Source organism: Eublepharis macularius, chromosome 7 (genome assembly GCF_028583425.1).
Source record: "Eublepharis macularius isolate TG4126 chromosome 7, MPM_Emac_v1.0, whole genome shotgun sequence".
NCBI classification, from domain to species: Eukaryota; Metazoa; Chordata; class Lepidosauria; order Squamata; family Eublepharidae; genus Eublepharis; species Eublepharis macularius.
Window position 1 is genome coordinate 107,712,873 of NC_072796.1, and position 21,188 is coordinate 107,734,060.

General features: G+C 41.1%; 1 protein-coding gene across 1 annotated transcript in view; it reads right to left on the reverse strand.

Annotated features, from left to right (window-relative positions):
- Positions 1-20,972, reverse strand: part of RUNX1T1 (RUNX1 partner transcriptional co-repressor 1) — a 150,996-nt gene extending 130,024 nt beyond the window's left edge. The window contains exon 1 of the mRNA XM_054985633.1: positions 20,885-20,972. Within this exon, the coding sequence (XP_054841608.1) occupies positions 20,885-20,972 (88 nt within the window). The remainder of the gene's footprint in view (positions 1-20,884) is intronic.
- Positions 20,973-21,188: the final 216 nt, after the last annotated feature.

Below are 21,188 nucleotides of genomic sequence, written 5' to 3' on the forward strand. Positions count from 1 at the left end.
GGGCCATCCAGGTCAGGGGGATAACAGGTAACCATAAAATTTACCTAGCAGGGGTAAAAACAGCCTGGATGGCACAATTTTGTGTGTGTGGTAAAATGGCCAATGTGGGGATACTTAAGGAGATCCTCTCCCTTGCACTGGTCTTCCCCTTCAAACTGCCACTTCAGTGGCTACATTTTATAAAAGCAACAATCCTTGAAGAGTCACAGAACTATACGTAATGTGCATTTCCACCTGAAGATGCAGGAAATAGAGATGGGCACAAAATGGGCCTTTTGTATTTTGTCACATTCCACAAATCACGAATCACGAACTTTCATGAAATTGTCCCGTTTCGTGAAACGATTTGTTAGTTTCATGATTCATCAGAATCCAGGGCACTTCAATGGCCCCCTTTATACTCAGAGATGCCAAACTTGCAGGGAGAATTCAGCATGCTCTCTTCCACCCACCCTCACCCAACAAGCCAGCAAGAACAAATGCTCTAAATAAAAATATAAGCAAAAAAAAAATTAAAGGAAAAAAAAGGTAGGCCTCAGTCAAGCTAGGCTCCAAAGCCAGGCAATGCCCTGATACTGAGGTTGGTGGGGAGGAGGAAAGAAGGCACCCTCACCCAGTGACCTTCCCAGCAAGGCCAAGAGCTGAAAATAAGAAAGAGGCTTTTCAGTCTCTTTTAAAGCAGCAGCAAATCCAGCCAAAACCTCCCAATACCACTCTCTCCAAATCCCAGCAACAGGTCCTTCCTCTCCCTCTGTTTACTGGAAGTGAAAAGCACAAAGCAGAGAGCTATGCCTTATAGAATAAATGCTCACATAGAGCAGAACAGGAGGTCTCTTGTTGGCAGACAGACTTGCCTAACAGGGTTTGGAGGAATGAGATTGGTGTTCCCATGGCTACAGAAGACCCATCTCCTTAGCTGCGTAGGGGATTAACCCCCTGCTCCTTGCTGTATAGGGCAGAATGGAAGCTCTCCAGTTGGCAGGGAGAGCTGCCTATCAAGGTTATGTGGGCTAAGATTGGGCTTTCCAATGGCAACAAACGGTCTGCAGACATTCCGGGCCTATGTTGTCCAGGGAATCAATGAATCAGCGCCAGCCTGTCTGGCATCATGAATCATTCACAAATTGAACAAATCAGCCCAAAAAGCTGTGAATTTCATGAAAGCTGTGGCCTCACGAAACGCGTTTTGTGAAACACGAATCAGCCTGATTCATTACAAAATTTGATTCATATTTTGATTCGGGCCCATGTCTAACAGGAAACCAGAGTTCCAATCTTACTTTTACCTCATTGGGTAAGGATTGTCTTCAACAACATTTCCCATCTATTGAACGGGAACAATGGGGACATCCACCAGAAGTTTATTCCAAAGATACTGCAAAGCACAAGTGCACCTGATCCTTTGCTCAGCCTGCCCAGTATCCCATACTGCAAACAGCAGCCACAATGCTTAGCTAAGTAGTGGCCACTGACTAGACTTTCCACTGTAAAAATCTGCCTTATATTCCACATGACCAATGAATTCTATTGTTCAGTGCTTTGGGACTGTGGCCATAGTCTCATAATACCCAGACTCCAGAGACTTGAACCTCTCTATGTTGACTAATAATTGCTATTCAAACTAACCTTTCAAATTATTTCTTTTCATTATACAGAATGCTCATAACAGAGAAAACTTGTTGATGAAAATCTACATCATCAGCTCTCGTTAGGGAATCCTTTCTTTGGGTACATATGACACATTCCTGTTTTTCTTGGAAACATTTGGTTATCTGGAACATTATTTACAACCTCACACAGAGGACTGCAATACTATACTGAAAACTTTTTTTTTGTCCCAGTGTCACCACCTCTCCATTTTGACAGATAGCGAGTTAGTTTTGTTAAAATGCAAGGGGGTGACAGTGTATGCTCCAGTGAACTTTCCCCTCCTCTCGGCACCAGAGACAAAAACCTGCAGCTCTACTCTGTGCTGGCAGCCATCTGGACAGCTTTTTCTCAATGGCTGCCCCACACCAAACCGCAGGCAACATTTCAGGGCTCCAGAGCTCTGCGGAGCTATTCATGACATACCAATTTCACATTTTCTGCTTATACACTTGCAACAATAAATGCTAATGAGGATTGTCAATGACATTTTTAAAGACAATAAAAAGGTCTCAAAATCCCTTGCATATGGAGATACTGTTTTCTAAACCTCACCTTCTGTTAGGGAGCCATTTGAATTTGGGGAGGGGGAAGGGGAGAGAATAACCTTAGGAGAACAATGAGAAGATCAAAGCATAACAAAGTCCTTAAGAATTCCAAAGAAAACAATGTTTGCAATCTAAGTTAATGGCACACAGATTTGTATGCCGATGCACTGCAGAAATACCTCGATGCAGCAACCAACCCTTTCAACTGCTCTACTGCTTCTTATCAGAAAGGCTCATTAATTATTGTCTGTTCGGGGTGGGGGTGTGTGCAACTTTCAATGATTTGGCATAACCTCAAAAGCCGTACACTTAAATGATTTAATTGCTAATCTTTAGATGAGACTGAGGGTGAACTGCTATCATTACTTGGTTTGAAATGCCATTCTCCCATAAAGATTAATGTAATGGACAAGCACGGGAAAGCAAAACTATCTGATTCTGGATTTTTGGAGAGGTTACAAAATCTAACTTTTACAATACCATTATTAATGTTAATTTTAAAACATGCTTTAGTTTGAATTATCAGTGTTCTTTTATCATTAACTAGGATTAAGTCACTTTTCACAAGATCCACCAGGTGGAGCAAATATGCAACTGTACAGAATTCTCAACATAAATTCATATCCTTGGGGGGGGGGGAAGCTGCTCTGTACAACTCTTCCCCTTTCCACCGGTCTCTTCCCCCTTTCCTTTGTAAAACTGTTATTGGTTCCTTTGCTATGCAACACAACGTATTTTAGCATTACTTTAGCTTGTATCAAGCATGTATCTCTATATTAATGGAATTCTTTCTGGTTTTTTGAAAGGTTTATGCTTTTAAATTATACCAGCCACACTCCTGGGGCCAAGGGCAGGACTACACATACAATTACAAGCTAAAATAAAACAGAAAGAAAAGAAATGGGTCTTGCCCCCCCTCCCCAGGGAACTCATAGTTATCAATTTAAAGGAGGACGAGCAGCTTCACAGCTGCTGCTGAAAAGTGGGATCACATGGCCACTTACTGTATAGGCCATTGAGGGCACAATCTTGTATCACCCTAGCTGAACCAGCACTATTGTCTCCTATTATGGCAGGGAATATAAGAAATCAATACGGCATGGGCTGAACCCTGCTGTGACTTCTACCAACACCAGTGCGAACACAGTTTTCTAGGTCTTGATGCTGCTGTAAGGAGATGCTTTCAGTCCTTGGCTACACATGTTGCTAATGGTTCCCATGCCACCAAAGTAAATTTAGTGCCTGAAATGGGCCAGAGACAAATCATATGCTGCAGGATTTGAGTCCAGTGGCACCTCAGAGACCAACAAGATTTCCAGTGTGCAAGCTTTCAAGAGTCAGAGCTCCCCTTCTTCAGACATGAAGAAAGAGCTTGTTTGAAGAAGGGAGCTCTGACGCTCAAAAGCTTACACTCTGGAAATCTTGTTGGTTCTACTGCAGACCAACATGACTACCCACCTAAAACTAAGTAATGTGCAGTTTCTATGAGGTTAGGCCAGCTGTTTGTGGGCTCTGACGATGCAGTGAGGCTGACCTAACATGTTGTATGTTTATCTGGTTTTCTGATTTTGAAGAAGCTTCATGGGTCCAGAGTTAACTGATGACCAGCTCTTGATGAAAACGGAACCATCACATGGTGTTGCCTGGCCACCACACGACAGATTGGGAACAGAAGTTTCCACCAATTTGGAATCAATTTTCCACAGTCATATAGTTTATACGTTAAAGAATCAAAGGAATGGCAATCTCTCCTCTTATTGAGAACACATATTTTTCAGTACCAGCTTTCATTTTTTTAAAAAGTCTCTCGACTTCCTTCCACTGCACAGATATGCCTTTCGTTTCCACAACAGAAGGGACTAGAGGCTTACTTTTATTAAAAATGAACCTATTATATTTATTATTATAATGGTATCAACATAAAATGAAATTGTTGATTAAAAAGACAAAAACACACCATTGTTGTAGGGAGGAAATGGCCATTGTGGGACAGAGTCTGGGATAATGGCTGCCACGTAGGAAGGAAAATCTGAACTTTCCTATCCTCACAGAAACCATCCAGGCTTTACTGAAATCCTTCCCCAAACTTTGAAACAAGACACAGTTGAGAGAGATCGGAGAAAAACCCCAGGAGGTATAAGGATGCTGTGGGGAAGTAAGGACAAACTCACTTCCCAAGAGCACTGAACTCCAGGCAGGTAGCCATGTGGAAATGGCTGTTTATATTTATGCACACAACTTTCCTTTTCATTTCAACAGGCAGATATTCTCAGGAATCCCTATTTATTTTTTCACTGAATCCTCATGGCATCCTCTGTGGATTCTTTGATACTAAAAGCTTATATTGCAAAACCCTGCTATTGAACAGCAATATCAAGCAGCCTCAGAGGGTTGTGTACAGTGGTAATAAAAAAAGTCATCATGGAGTAAATAGTAAGAACAGGGGTTGAAAATAATAGATATATTATCCTCTTGAATCTAGACTGCATCTGAATCAGGAGTAATCCTTCCCTAACAACTTCATGCTATTTTCTGGGGAAGTCCTCCTACTTTGAGACATGATAAACAGGGATGTCAGTTGTGTATGGAATATTTATTAAGAAAACCTTGGATCCACCAAATGTTCCAAACTTTGTGGAGGCAAAAAACAATTTCGATTTTTTTTTTTACAGTTCTCTTTGTAGGACTCTCTAGTAGGGTTGCCAGGCTATGTTCGGCAACCAGCAGGAGGACTGCGGGCAAGAATATGAAGCGCATGCATCTGCTCTCTGTTACATCACTTCCAGGAAAAACCTAGATTTGATATTGGGTAGCTCTAGGAATTGCCAGAAACTCTTATGTTAAACCTCGGAAGTGGTGTAGGGTACCTCTAGGAATCACAAACTGTATCATAAAACTTGAAAGTTTTATCATAGAGTTTCTGGCGATTTCTAGAGCTACCGTACACCACTTCTAAGTTTCCCAGGGGGTGATGTAGCAGTTCATATGATGCTTTTTGAAAAAAAAAATCTCCTGTTGCCACTTCCTGCGGGCAACTAAACAAACCATTAAATGTATTTTCTCCACTGTTCTAATTTCAGGCAAGGAGAATTGCAGTTAATTACTGTACAACTGACCTTTCTGACCTTAATATAATTCTCATATGCGGCATAAAAATGCCCACAATCGTTCCTGATAAGTAGGTTTCAGAAGGTGATGGTAGATTTCTGCTTTGTCTTATAGTGTTCTGGAAGATTTCATTCTCTCTCCCATGCTATTTAACATCTACTTGAAATGATTGCCATTCAGAAATTTGGCATTACCAATATGTGGAAGATGCTAACACTATCTCTTATCTATATGTTTCTAGAAAAACTCTGAGTAAAAACGCAGATGTAGGCAAACAAACTGAAACAATCTCTATAAGACAGTAGTAGTGTAGATCAAGAATAATGCTGATCTGGCATCAGGTATATAACCAGATGTGATTACACTCTCCTTGAAGGATCAAGGTTGAAGCTTTTGGATGCTTCTGGGTATAAACCACCCTACTACTCGTAACTAGACATGGGCCTGAACAGGAAAAAAAATGAACATGGCGCTCTTTGTTCGTTGCCATCCACAAACAACGAACATTGACAAACATGACCTGTTCACGAACATGTTCGTTGTTCGTGGGGGCCAGCAGGCTCTCCTCCAGCCATCAAGATCCCTACCACACAACTCCCAAAAACCTTACCTGAGCAGGCAGCAGGAAAGTTACCAGTAATAAATAATAGCTTGGCCCAGAGCCTGGCAGCAGCCCTGGAACTTGAAGAGGTAGAGCCCTATCCGACCACACGCAAAGAAAATTCAAGCTCCAATGCACTCTCCCTGTCTCTCTCTCAAAATGTCAACAGCAACTGTTTCTCCCTCACTGTCTGCAAAACCAGAGCTGGGAGCCCCCCTCCTCCCTGCTCTTTGCTTCCTTGTAACAAATTTGGAGCTCCACACTTGAAAGGAAGACCTGCCTATCAAGCTAAATTGGGCTTAGATTGGGGTTTTCAGGACAACAGCAGGAGTTCAGACAGAGTTCAGGCAGTCCCTGCCTCCGGTTGCCAAGGGAATTGATTGCAGGTGCCAGATTGTCCGGCTAAACGGACAGCAACGGATAGCAATAAACAAGGCTTGCAACGACCACCAGTTTGTTTAGAATGGGGCTTCACAAACAAGCTTGTTCGCGAACAGCTGATTGGGCTGTTCATGGCTTTTTCCAGTTTGTATTGCTTTTTGTGCCCATCTCTACTCGTGACATTGCACAGAAGAATGCATTCTTCTTAAATTAAATATACTTTAAGGGAACACCTGCTTGAACCAGAAACTGCACCTTCCCCAAATTATTTCTCTCTTCCATTGCCCAGAATGCTGAGAGAGAAAAGGAGTGGAATTGAGACTTTGCTGCCAGTGGGGGATGTAGGGATATAGGCAGAACAGGGCTTAATTTGAGCTAAAGCTGAACTCTAAAACCTGTGTTGAATATCTGAACTCATCCTTGAAACATACAAATTTGTAGCAAACAATGCCTTTGAGCATATGCAGAGTGTTTCTATAATTTCTAGCTAAATCGCTACATCCTTGCCCTGCCAACCTGGGATTAAGTAGCAGAATTCAAGTAGCAGAAAAGCAAGAGGGATGTCTTAGGGAACTAGAATATGATTATGAGTTGGGGTTTCTTTGAAGACTGGCAAAAAACTTCCACTGAATCAGAAATGATGGCCAGGTTCATAATGGGAGCACATCACTCCAATGTTTCACTAACTACCTGTTTTTATGGGCCCAATCTGAAGAGTTGGTGTTAACTTTTCAAGTCCTCAATGATGTACAACTAGGGTTTCTGAAGGACTGCCTCTGCTCATATGAAATGACCTATGATATGAGATCTGCTGATGGTCCCTCCGCTGCATCCCTGTGTTGGCTGAGGTAAAATTGATGGGCCTGTGCCCGACATTCTTCTCTCCAAAAAGCCCTCAAGCCCCCTCCCCCTTACTCATGATTTTCTGACATTTTGTGAAGGCTTTCTTTCTTTTGGAAAGCATTTGAAGAGGTAGGGAAAGTTTTATATTGTAAAACAGTTTGTGTGCATGTTTTTTTATTTTGTGGTTGATTACAGGTTTATATGCTGTTTTATTGCTGCTGTGTTTTGTTTTAAACTTTCTATTGGATATATTTGGAGAAAATGGTTGCATAATGTCAACTGTTTTGACTGCTACACTGAAGCAGAAAGGGGTGATATAATCCCTCCAAATATAAATAAATAAATGTTGAGTTGCAGTCTGTTTCTCGCAAACATCACGGCTCTAACCTACATGTCCTCTGAAAATCTAAACACTGCTAGATACTTATAGCCAGGGCTTTTTTTTCTGGGAAAAGAGGTGGTGGAACTCAGTGGGTTGCCCTTGGAGAAAATGGTCACATGGCTGGTGGCCCCACCCCTGGATCTCCAGACAGAGGGGAGTTTAGATTGCCCTCCAAGGGCAATCTGAACTCCCCTCTGTCTGGAGATCAGGGGACGGGGCCACCAGCCATGTGACCATTTTCAAGAGGTTCCGGAACTCCATTCCCCCGCGCTCCTGCTGAAAAAAAGCCCTGCTTATAGCTAATTAGTATTAGTTATCCAGAAGGCATCTCAGCCCCCTCTTTCAAAAGACGGCCTCCTATCACCCCTGAACTCAGGAGAACTTCAGAAGTATCCTCTGACATAAAGAATTCAGTTTCTAGATAAGCACTGGATACATGAAGCTGCCTTACGGTCCAGTGTCAGTATTGTCTACTTAGACTGGCAGTGGCTCTCCAGGGACTCAGGCAGAGATCTTTCACATCATCTACAACCTGGTTCTTTCAACTAGAGATGCCAGAGACTGAACCTTGGACCTTCTGCATGCTAAGCAGATGCTGTCCCATTGAGTGAATGCCCTCCCCCAATGATAATTTCTGCTTTTATAAGACACCCACAAATGTTTTTTTCCCAAACATTATTTGTATAGAGAATTAAGAAAACAGCCATAGGATCCATCCATTTGAACCAAACTGACAACTTCAAATCCAGAAACAACCTAGTTAGCATTGTTGTTGCTGTGAATGAGAAGTACACCAATGCCAGAATTATAAAGGGAAAGAATAAAAACAGCCAAGGTTTTTTTTTAAAAGGGGGGGGGGGGAAATCAAGCCTTTCTGCCAAGGCTGTCACGACGGGAGAACAGCACCGGCAGGAACCTCACATTCCTGACCAAACCCTCTTGTACACAATACCTCCTGAATGAAAGGAACCCAGGCCCGGCAGAGATAGCCGGCTGTCAGGAACCAGCCCTGACGTTTGTGGACAGACAGGGTTGACTTTGCAGGATGTCAGAGCGGCAAACTGCTGCTAGAGATACTGAATTTTCACACACTTTCCACTTGGATGTTTTGCTCTTCAGGTAATTAAATAAGGAAGCAGGGGATGGTGTGTTTGAGCCTGACCCGATGGTATGGCTCCAAGATTCTGCATATCAACTTCCGCAAGAACTGCCTGGAGCATCAATAGAACATTCCCCCATGCAGACTTGCTCTCTTTCTCTCCCCCCTGGGACAGGAGAGGGGGGCAGGCTAAGGTGATAACCCATCCTGAAGTAGTCTCTTTACTTAATTTAAATACTTACACGCTGTTAAAAGAAGCCTCACAATTGCTAGTTTGTAAAACAAACAAAAAAAAGGAATATAGCTCTTTTTCTATGTAGTCTTAATGGCCACTGGAACAACTGGGGTACATTAGATATGCAATGTCAAAGGTCAAGAGAGAAAATAATCTTGTAAAATCACTGTACAGCTTACAGCTTTTATAAAGTACAGCTTTAGTGCAAATGATTCCTATTGTAAAACTAACATGATGCTGATATTACAAGCCTCATTAGCTGAGATGCTTCAGAGATACAATAAGAAGGTCAGCTTAGCTATACACTATACAGATATTTTAGTGGCTTCACATTCTTTGTTCTGTCTCCCTCTCCTCCTCCTCAAGATTTTTAAAATCAGATTTACCCTCGCCCACAAAGCTAACAACTTCCAAATTGTTTGATGCACAACATATGACTGGCAAGCGACGTGAAAGCATACACAAAGACGGCTCTGCAATTGACCTAATTTCCTACCGTTTAAAACACTATCTGAAATAAGATAGGGCTTTTAAAAAATATTTTAAAAGATAGCATATTCTTGCTTCATCTCAGGAATCTGCTGAATGGAACATGGACTGAAAGACAAGGGAGAAACAGAATACAAAAGCACGCCTGCTTGTCCGTGTTCAACACAAAGAACATTAAATGAAAACAACTGGCATGCCGCCAAATTCCTATAGAGGCAAAGAGATTCAAATAAATTGATTTCACGCATCACACTGACCTGGGATCAGTGAGCAGTGGTACAATATACTCAGAACTCTGTGTGAGGCAAAGCCCATTAATGTTATCAGACCCTGAGTACATCCACCACGAAGAAAACGCACATACGCTCACGCAAATCTCCCTCAAAAGAGAAATTTGAGGATGAATTAATAAAGGTATTCATTTTAAAAGATAAAGGCACCCTGTATCTTCTCATTTACTGGTAACTGTATTTTTAACTCCAGTTTTTATGCAGTCTAATGACAATTCCTATTGTTTAATATGTTTTCATGTTCAACACGTAATAATGTGATAACTATGACATAAGCCACTTGAACACTGGTTTAGACATGTGACTGGCTGGCTCATTCATTTGCATGCTGACAATAACCAAAGCATGCCCTTACCAGTAACATGTAACATAAGCAAACAAAAGCATGTATTTAAGAGGGCTTTCTCTTTGAAATAATGTGGCTGCGCTGTAAAAAATGTCTCAGAGAGATGGCTCAAAATAATCCTTTGGTTAAGGGATAGGAACTGTAGACCATACTACTAGGTTCTATTTCTTGATGTAGGTATCTCCTAATGCATAGTTTCTATATTGTTTAATATGTCACATCAAATCACTAATTTTTTTTCAGCAATGTTTCATCTCTGTATTTGGAATTATGCTTGTTTTCAGAGTTCTGCAATCCATAGACTATTATATTGTTTAGTGAATGTCTCAGCCGTTGATTGTATTTATTTACACTGTGTAATCTGGCTTGAGTCTCAGTAAGGAAGGCAGATGATAGATAACATAAATAAAAAAATAAAATGAATAATATTGTGCAGGCATGTAGAAGGTAATGGAATGACACCTACTGGTACTCAATACAAAATTCTGGAGAACGTCATACAAATGTGCACACACAGACTTGTACACATAGCAAATCAGACCCTGTGAAGAGTGAGATATGCACCTAATTCCTCCAAAATGCAAAAAGATCAAGTAGCTGAGAAAACACCTGAATAATTAGGAGCTTCTGACTTTTGTACGTTTCATCATAGGGCAAGTAACCATGTAAAAATATCATTAGAGCAGGGTAACAGGCTCTGAAGGCATTTTAGAGCTGGCCATAAGTACAGCTATTTGTGCATGAACAAAAGTAGAGCAGGGAACTAAAATTCATTTTAACAAACTCTCTCTGAAAATAGCAATCTATTTGTACTCGTAAACAACACTACTGTCCTTTACAGGATAGGGTTCATAAACCACTGCGACCACACAATAACAACTCATAGCTTCAGACACAACAACTGAAACTTTGAAACAATGCATGCAACCAATGCTCCATGGCAAAATCTCACAGTGCTATCAATTGCACTGGGCCAATTCCACTAGTCTGTGCCAACAAGTATAGACTAATCCTATTCACTGCTTAGCAGTGAAAGAGAGCAATGCTTAGGCTAGCAGAACAATACAACTGCCCATGCCTATGTGGTTTCTACACTCTGACCTCAGCAAGTTCAGATCTTGGCATGGAGAAGGAGTGTCCGTGACAGTGAGGTAATGTATACAATATATGAAAATATTTCAAGAGTGTTTCAGTCACAAAGTTTTACTGATTTTCTTGGATCTTCTACAGGTTACTATGCTTTTCTATGGAACAGACTTCCACTACGATGAACAATCTTGCTGAGAGACACAGAGGGAATATATGTAAGCAACTGTTCATCTTTTAATTCATTTGAACATCTGAAAAAATTAAGAGCTCAAAATAAGTCCCCAGGTTCTTATCCCAGGATAACACAGTGAAAAGCAGTATAGATTTTTTGTCTCTTCCTCTATCTCCCTCCTTTTTATATTGTTGCTTGCCAAACTGAATGTACTCTTCTTTATGTGTATTTTATGTGCATATTTTGATTGTAATTTTGAAACTGAAATCCTGCCCAGCATTTTCTTATAGGTGAAGACAGGAAGTTGAGTAGAACAGTCACCTCTCTTAATTGTTCCAACCTTACACAGAAAAATGTGTGCCGCCTATGTACAAAATCAACTGCACACAGAACTGCTGATTTTCTGTACATTCTAACAGCAATTAATAAAAGAATCACCCTGGTGTGTTCTGTTTTTAAAACTACGCCAATCTCAACCTGGTCAGTCCTCAGTGGGAAACTGTCTAGGCTCTGAATTTCCTGATGAAAGATATTTAAGTGAAATAAACAAACAAGAGCCAGTATGAACGTAATCAGTTTTTCTTCACTTGAGTAGCCCCAAATAGTGAAGAAATGTAACTTGTAAATTGATTGATCATGTACAATCAACAGGAATTCCTACCCAGGACTAGTCTGTCAGCTACAGCAACAAGAGTCCTGTGACAAATTAAAACATATTTATTGAGACATAGTGCCTACTTTTCTCAGATGCATGATGTTTATCTTCAGTTGGTAGAAAGATACAGAAAAATAACTGCAAAAGTAGATTTTAAAATGTCATGAGATGCAAAGAGTATAACTGCACCTAAAGAGGGATAATTACTATCCACAATGCCAATTCCAGGCCCTCACTTCTGAAATCTTTTTTGTTGGGTCAACAATAGCATCCCATAGCACTTTAAAGACCAAAAAGATTTCTAGAGTATAAGCTTTTGAGAGTCTAAGATATCTGACAACATGAGTTTTGAAAAGCTTCTACTCTGGAAATCTTTTTGATCTTTAAGACACTACTGGACACTAATATTACCGTTATACTACAGGCCAACATGGCTACCCACCTGAAACTTGTTTTTGTTGGTGACTTTGAGGTGGCCTTAATCAAGCAGAAAGGCAGGATGTAAATACTGTAATTAAATAGCTAAGCAAACAATGTATCCTGGGAGACAGAAAGGTTCTAATCTCATTCTGTTGAATTCAGACTTAATCAAGATAGAAAATATCCTTCTCAATACAGAATGTATTATTATATTATTATAAATTTATATTATTAAATACATTTAGCATCACATAAAAAAGTACCACGGCTTTTTTTGTAGTGGTGGTACTTACTGAGTACCAGCATTTTTGTGGTGGTGGTACTTACGGAGTACTGGTATCTTTTGGGTTATTGGTGGAAATCAGTGCAATCATATATATGAGTACCAGCAGCTTAAAAGTACCATCAACAGACATGGTTGTGGTGAATGGGTCATGCTGTTTTTATCAATATACATTTAAACTATGCCAAGAAATATTGTAGACTTTTTATAACTCCTTGTTTACATTTTTGTTCTTAATGCATTTGTGTGGTTACACACAAACTGTCACACATTCGTGAGTATACATAAACACCCTCCTACCATCTGAGGATCTGACAAAGTGAACTCCAGTCTATAAAAGTCCATGACACAGTAAGACTTTTTGCACTGGGGAAAGGTGTCATTAGTAGCAAAGCAAATTTATAGGATCCAGGGCTTTTTTTCAGCAGGAACGCAGTGGAATGGAGTTCCGGAACTTCTTGAAAATGGTCACATGGCTGGTGGCCCCACCCCCTGATCTCCAGACAGAGGGGAGTTTAGAGTGCCCTCCGCGCCACCGAGCGGCGCAGAGGGCAATCTAAATTCCCCTCTGTCTGGAGATCAGGGGGTGGGGCCACCAGCCATGTGACCATTTTCTCCGAGGGCAACCCACTGAGTTCCACCACTTCTTTTCCCAGAAAAAAAGCCCTGATAGGATCTGACCCTTTGTTAACAAAGAATGCCAAACTCTTTGTTGTTTTCAGACAATGACTATATCCTAAGGATGTCTTGTTGATGGAAATAGATCTTGCCGTTTCCCCAGCATCCTCCTGTGAGCCTTGAAAAGGACTTGATGGAGGCCCAGGAACCTTTCACAGACAAAAAGCAAGAGAGTAGTGGTGAGGAAGAAGAGCAGAATTGGGTGAGATCATTCCTGATCTCTCTTCTGTCAAATCATCGTCTATAGGATACAACCTGCCATGGATTTTCACATGGATCTACAGAAAAGTATTGGGCACTGATGTATATGGCACGGTTTCCAGATGGAGAGGGAAAAAACAGGGCAGAAGCCTGCCGAAGTAAACTCTTTTCATTCCCACTGATTTCAGTGGGAAAGTTAAGCACATGCTTAAGATGGCACTCATAAACTTAGCTAGTGGTCAATGCCATTGAACTCAGTGGAGCTTATTTCTGAATACAGACACATAAGAACACGCTGCCAGATCCCTCTCTTTGAAATTACCAGTATAAATATATTCATAGTCGTATATGGACTGTGCTCATAGCATGTGAACTGGACTAAGAATTTTGACATATAAAGTAACCTAACAGTGTTACATTTTTACATTCATGTTTATGTTTTATTAGTAAGATCAACTATATATTCAACACACAGTGACAAGCCACTTTGGTATCTCACATGAGCAGAATAAAATCTAGATATAGGAGAGGTAGTAACTAAACATCCCAAAGTATTGTTATATACCTCTTAGGCATTTTTTTTAAAAAAACTGAGTCAAGAATTAAAGTAGGACAGATTCATTTCCAATAGCCATAGGGGAACATAGTTTTCCTTTCACATAGTTCAAAAACTCTTATGACCAGTGAATTCCCCTCATACACTAAGGGCCAAGCTACAAGTGACAAATGACACTTTAATGGCAAGTGGATTGAGTGGAGGGCAAGTGAACAGGGAGAAATGCACTTGCTGTTCAAGTGTCATTCGTCACTTGTAGCTTGGCCCTAAAGAGGCTTCTAATACACACATGACTGAACAGAGAAACGAAGTGGGCCAAATCCAGATATAGCTGGAAGCCATTTCTGCAAACACGTTACTTTTTTTAACAGCTGCCATACTAATGGGAATCACATAATCATAAAACAGAACTAGAAGGGACCCCCAACAGTCCCTAGTCCAACTCCCTGCCCAATGCAGGAAATTCTCAGCTCCCCTCCCCCCGCCCCACACACACTCCCCCAGTGACCCTGCTCAATGCCTTGAAAAAGACAAAAAAAACCTCCAGGATCCTTGGCCAATGTGGCCTGGAGGAAAATTCCTCCCTGACCCCAAGGTGATGGTAGGCGTTACCCTGAGACATAAGAAAGGGCCACAAGAGCCAAGCACTGGCTGATCCCTTCCTAATCTTCCTCTAGGGATGCCAAACACCTGCCCTGAGCAGGCAATTTCCCAGAATCTCCACTCCATCATGTGTGTGAGAGCCCTTCAAATACTTGAAAATGCTATCATATCACCTCTCCATCACCTCCTCTCCAGGCTAAACATGCCCAGCTCCTTCAAGCTTTCCTTATAGGACTTGGTTTCCAGACCCCTCACCATCTTTGTTACCCTCCTTTGGACATGATCCAGCTTGTCAACACTCTTCATAAGCTGTGGTGCTCACAACTGAATACAGTACTCCAGCTAAGGTCTAACCAGAACAAAGTGATACTATTCTTCTTATAATCTGGATACTATATTTTCTGTTGATGCAGCTCAAAATTGCCTTTTTATCCTCCACATCACACTGCTGATGCATGTTTAGTGTATGGTCTATTAAGAGCCTTAGATCCTTTTCGCATGCACCACTGCTACGTCTTTTTCTACCTAAACACAGAACTTCACTTTTACATATTTTGTTAGCTTTAGCCCAGTTTTCCTGCATGCCAAGATAATCTCCAAGCACTACAGTTGTATTCATGTACTATCAGGTTCACACTTTCCATGTAAGTATGTCACTGATTACAATCTGCACTGTGCATTCAGCAGAAAAATTAATTGGGATGGCCTTTAGAGAAATAGATTAAGGTGGTGAGGACCTTTACACGCAAGGGATGACCTGCTCTCTCCTATGTATGGGTATATGCAGGTGCATATAAATGTATTTTACGGACAGGGATCAGAATTTCTTGTTGGAGAGGACTTAATGTGGAACTTCTATAGCAAAAAACATGGAGCTAGTGCCACTTACTTCCAAAACATCTGGTTCAACTTATACCATGAACTGACATCATTGCAACATACATTTCATTATCCCCAGCCGGAGTAACCAATGAAACGGTAAGGGGCAGAGAACTATACATCATAAATATAACATCAACACACGAGCTAGGAGATTAAAGGAGAAACTTGGCACTGAAAACTTCTGTTTTCAGTGGCAGCTGTAAATTCTACATAACATCTATTTCTGCCTTTGAAGTGCAAGGAAGCTCCAGCAGTTCCAGATTTTGTGAGGCCTGGGGTAAACTTTATTGATACCTATGTTCTGTTTTCTCTGACCTGCATAGTCCAGGTGAACCTGATTTTACCAGATCTCAGAAGCTAAGCAGGGTCAGACATGGTTAGTAATTGGATGGGAGACCTCCAACAAAGACCAAGGTTGAGGCAGGCAATGGCAAAGCACCTCTGTTAGTCTCTTGCCTTAAAAATCCCCAGCAGGGGTTGCCATACGTCAGCTATGACTTGAGAGCACTCTCCGCCGCCACATATCCCATCTCAACATCCTCTAGCCAAGTACAAAATAAGCTACCATATAAGAGAGCAAAGTAGAGGTTAACAGCCTAAACTTTCAACAAGAAATTCTCAGGTTTCACATTTTATTTCTGCTATGAGGCAACCACTTGGTCTCTGCCTCAGTTCCCCTTCACAAAACAATAACACAACATGAGAGTTGTTGCCAATAGTTCCAGATGCCAGGTCATCCTTGTGCTTGAGGCTCCTAGAGCTCCAGTGGCCCTCAACCCGTGAACTCTGTTACAGAGTTTAAAAGGAGGAGGAGGAGTGAAACGGGAGATCAGACCTTCCAAAGAATGCCCTGCAAAAATTGTAGCACAGAGCTCATTTGTTGCTAATACATAAGCTCTTCTGCAAACAGAGCCCGATGGCTGATCACCCTCCTAGCGTGCTTTGAAGCAGCTGCAGCACCACACAGGAGGAGGATACTCTGGCCTTTGTTGGGGACTTCTGCTCTTTCTGGCTGCAACCAGGAGAAAGCTGAAAGCAGGCAGGAAGCTGCTCTTAGTGGGGTGGGCAAAGGTAAGAGCTGTTTTCTCCCAAAGATGGGAGGGGAAAACAGAAACCTTGCCTAGAGTGAATGAAACAAAATTTTCAGTCTTCAAGTCTACTTTCAGTGGTATTGGAATCATTCAAAGCACAAATAATAGAGAAGATTGTGAGTGGTTTTATATTCAGGTTTGGTGTACTAATTATATAAACAAAATTATTATCCAAATTTCTTGGTTCACTGAAGTGGAGGCTTCTGTTTGAAATCTATTCACCCCCCCACCCGCCAAAAGGACTCCATGCTTGTGTTGAAACAAGAATAATTCTTGGGTATTTTTCTTTCATTCTAGTTACAGAGCAGTCTGGTGAAAGCAGCTGGTATGCATTAGAATGTTAGCTTAAACAAAAGAAGTTTGAGTTTGCAAAAGCTTATGCTCCATTACATGTGTTTTAGGTGTCACAGAGTTCTTGTTTTTGTTGACACAAACTTAACATGGCTATCCCACTGGAGCCCATTTAGTTTAGGCCCAATTTCTTTACATTCAGCTGAATAAAATGGTGGGTTTTTCATTACACAGAACAGTCAATATTCATGATGCTTTACAGAGTACAAGAAGGCAAACCCCTGCCCAAAGAGAGGGGAAAGAACACGCAGGTGGGGCAAAACTCGGGAAGAATGTGTGTTCATTCCAACGACATGTGCACAGGCTTAGTTTCTGTAGGAGAGAGGAACTAAGGGGTCGTACAAAAGTTTTCACAAGTTTTTCCTGGGCTATGCCCATATGCACAAAAACATTTTGCATCCTACCTGAAAGAAGATGAGGAAGAAGAACTCCACACCTGATTCAAGAAGGCATTCCAGAGCCTTGGGTCAACAACAGGCTTCGCATCTAACATGTGCTTACCTCTTAGAGCAGGGCCTGACCTACTGGATTCAGGGTTGCCAGTAAACAAACAAGAGGGGTGCCGTGGAGCACTAGAAGTGTGATTCTTGGATGTGAACTATATTATACTGTACATTGAAGTTGGTGAAGTACAGCACCTTGCACTTTAGTGAGTTTAGAGAACTACCTTTACAACCTTGTTTAATAAAAGGTTATATTTTCTAAAAAAATATTATTACTGTTATTACTGCAAGGTTCACTAAGAACATTCAGCTTTTCCATGGTAGGTTCTTTGTAGATGGATTCAGGATTGCCAGCTGATGTAATGAAAAATGTGCTGTCTCGTTCATAGATGCTTAATGTGTGAAAATGGACTGTTGAAGCTGATGTAGCATAGAGATTAAGTGGTTGGCTGCAGATTGGCACTCTGCTGGTTCAAATCCCACTACTGCCATGAGCTCAGCAGGTGGCTTTGGATAAGCCACTCCTCTCAGCTCCTCAGCCACATTGTGGGGATAATAATAACACTGACTTTATTCACCACTCTGAAGAGGAGTGTTATTATTGTGTGTTATTATTATGTTGTTGTTGCAGGTAGGTAAATCACATCACCTGATACATAATAGTCTATCAATCCTGTATTAAAGGGATAGGACATTTTTCTCCAGGCCAGCTGGCAACCTCATTCATAAAACTTAGAGGCAATATTAAACTTGCTTACTATAACTTACTTAATATAACAGACAAAAATGCATTTAGCATGGGTGAATCTGGGATCTTTGATTTTTGGGCTGGCTCCTAAATCCAAAGAAAATTTGACAAGGCCTGCTGTAAGGATTATTAATAAATAATCCTTGGAATTCTCACAGTGCAATCCTAGGCAGAGGTATTGCAGCCTAAGCCCATTAAACCAATAGGTTTAGGCTAGAGTAATCCTGCAAAGCTTTGCAAAGAACTGCACTGTTGTCAAAGAGTTACTATTATTACGTCCAGGAGCGGAATGCCACCCTGCCTCCCCATATTGAAATTGGATGAAGTATTGCGGGGAGGGGCCATGGCTGAAAGGAATACCACCCGCTTTCCATGCAGAAGGCCCTACATTTAAACCCTGGCATCTCCAGTTACAAGAATCAGATAGTGGATTATGTGAAAGACCTCTGTCTGAGGCCAGCAACTTTAGCCTTAATAAACTTTGCTATAAGGTGGCTTCATGTGATAGTTTTCATTTTCAGAACTGCTGTAGCATAGTGATTCAGTGGTTGGCCTGTGAATCGGAGCTACTGCTAAGAGCTCAGTAGGCGGCCTTGAGTAAGCCACTCCTCTCAGCCCCAGCTCCCCTGTGGGGATAACGACGATGCTGAGTTTGTTCACTGCTCTGAGCGGGGAACTAATCTGTCTAGAAGAGAGGTATATAAGCACAGTTATATGCATATCTGAAAGCCAACTTTCTGACATAAGCAGCCCTGAGTCTCACACATGACTGTGTTCACCTGTTCTTTGACAATTCAGTCAACTTTATCCCTTACCTTATTGCATTACCTTTGGCAAACTTGGGGGTTGCAAATAGGAAGTTAAAAAGTTTTGACAATCTAGTGATCACTTTTATTTAGTTCAGCTACAGATATCTCGAGGGGAAATTGCGATGGAAATGCTGATATTTCAGCCCCAGCTCATCTCTGTTTTCCATTAGTAAGCTGATGAAATCTGAGCTATAACACCACAATTTGAAAGGGCAGCTTTTTAAAAAAGCTGGAAGGAAGACAATACATCCATTAAGCTAAACTTAGAAAAAGGCTGCTACATACACTGTTTCGATGGGACATGGCGGCTTTGAAAGACACCTATTCGATTCCTTATAGTGGTGTCTCTCCATCTGCCTGACCAGTGTCCAAACTGCTAAACCTACATGCTAAACACACACCTACTTGCAATGAGATGCTCTACATTTCCAATATTATTGACCTATAGGACTTACCGAAACTTAATTGTGGACATCCAATCAAACCTGCTTTTTCAAAATATCATACTGGTTTCATGAATCATGTATAAAATTATATACAAAATGGAAAAACATGTGCCTGAGTCTCCCATTCAAATGACAAATTTAAATGTGCTTGAGACTGACTTGATTGTGCTCTCTTACAGCAGGTTGAGCCCTGAAATACAAAGGGTTGTACCAGATGGCAGAAGGCCACCGTTCTCAAAAGTTCCCATATGGAATGGACATATGTAGGGATGCATGAAAAATGACTCACCCCCTCCTTTGGGCAGAGCTATGAGAAAATAAAGCATTCATAGCTAGGAGAGAACAGAATGACAGGAAATAGCTAGAGTTTTTTATGGATTGCCTCCAATATCTTCACAGCTATCACAGCTTTCATCTCTAATGGAAGCACTTTATATTCTTTGTACTCTATGGACACATGAAGCTGCCTTATACTGAGTCAAACCACTGGCCTATCAAGATCTGTCTTGTCTACTCTGGCTAGCAGCAGCTCTCCAGGGTCACAGACAGAGGTCTTTCCCATCACCACCTACCTGATCCTTTTAAGTGGAGATACCAGAGATTGAACCTAGGGCCTTCTGCAGGCAAAGCAGATGTTCTACCACTGAGCCACGTCCTCACACTAGTGCTGTTCAATACAGGTCAAAACACAAGTTTAAAATCTATTTGCCCTTTTCTACATAAATATTTGGAATTGCTGATAAAGACACATTTGTAATAATGCCAGAACAGTTCCCCCACGCCACCCTGAGATGGTTTCAATGGCAGAATGGACAGAGCTCTCTTTAATTTCCAATGTTCTCATTAGTTCAAGTGGCCCCATTTCTTCAATGTTCCCCATTCGTTCCAGTGGCCATTCATATGAACCCTCAAAACACACAGAATCAGCAGCTTGGATTCAATGTCTTCCTTCCACCAAAATATATCTGAATCTTGTTCCAATGGAAGCAACTTGAACTACTTTTGAGGAAGAAAGTCATCAAATCCAGTGTTATGCATATTGGGAGCACAACTATGTCCTCCCCATATACCTATCATACTCTGGGATGCTTACAGAAATAATCTTGGTATTGGGTCTATGTACACATTATCGAATGCCTCAACTGTTACCTCACTCTTAAAAGAAGGAAGATATTTGCAAAATTCAGAGATCTCACCTGCAAGGAATTATATTCATATATCTGGGGTGGGGTTGGGGGCAAAATCTTGTTCCACTATATAAGATTTCACAACCTTTGTGAAAATGTGAACATACTCTTGCCTTTTCTACAAAAAAATCATCATACATAAAGTCCAAAATTTAAGAGTTTGATTTCAAATTATTCAAGGGAACTGGAAAGGACATGGAATAACAAGAAACAGATTTAAAGCACAGTTTGGACAAGGCACAATAATTCAAATAATTTCTTTTGTTAAACAAGGTACAGTAATTACAAGTCTGTTCCTTACCTTGGCAAAATTCAAAGTTCCCTTTTTTCCGGCAGTCACCTATTACTAAACTCAGAGCTCTCCAAGTGTTTCTTTTGACAGATATCATTCTCCACCAATGGTCCTGCTAATTTTCTCTCTCCTTTTCTGACTGGGACAGATATTACGTTCACCAGCCCAGAGATCAATCTTTTCTATTGACAACAACAAAAGGAAAAAAAACAAAAACGCACATATCACAGCCAGTTTGAAGCACGAAGCCACTCTATTTACATGATAATACTAATCCTCTTTGTAAAGTAGCAGAAATATTGTCAACATAAAG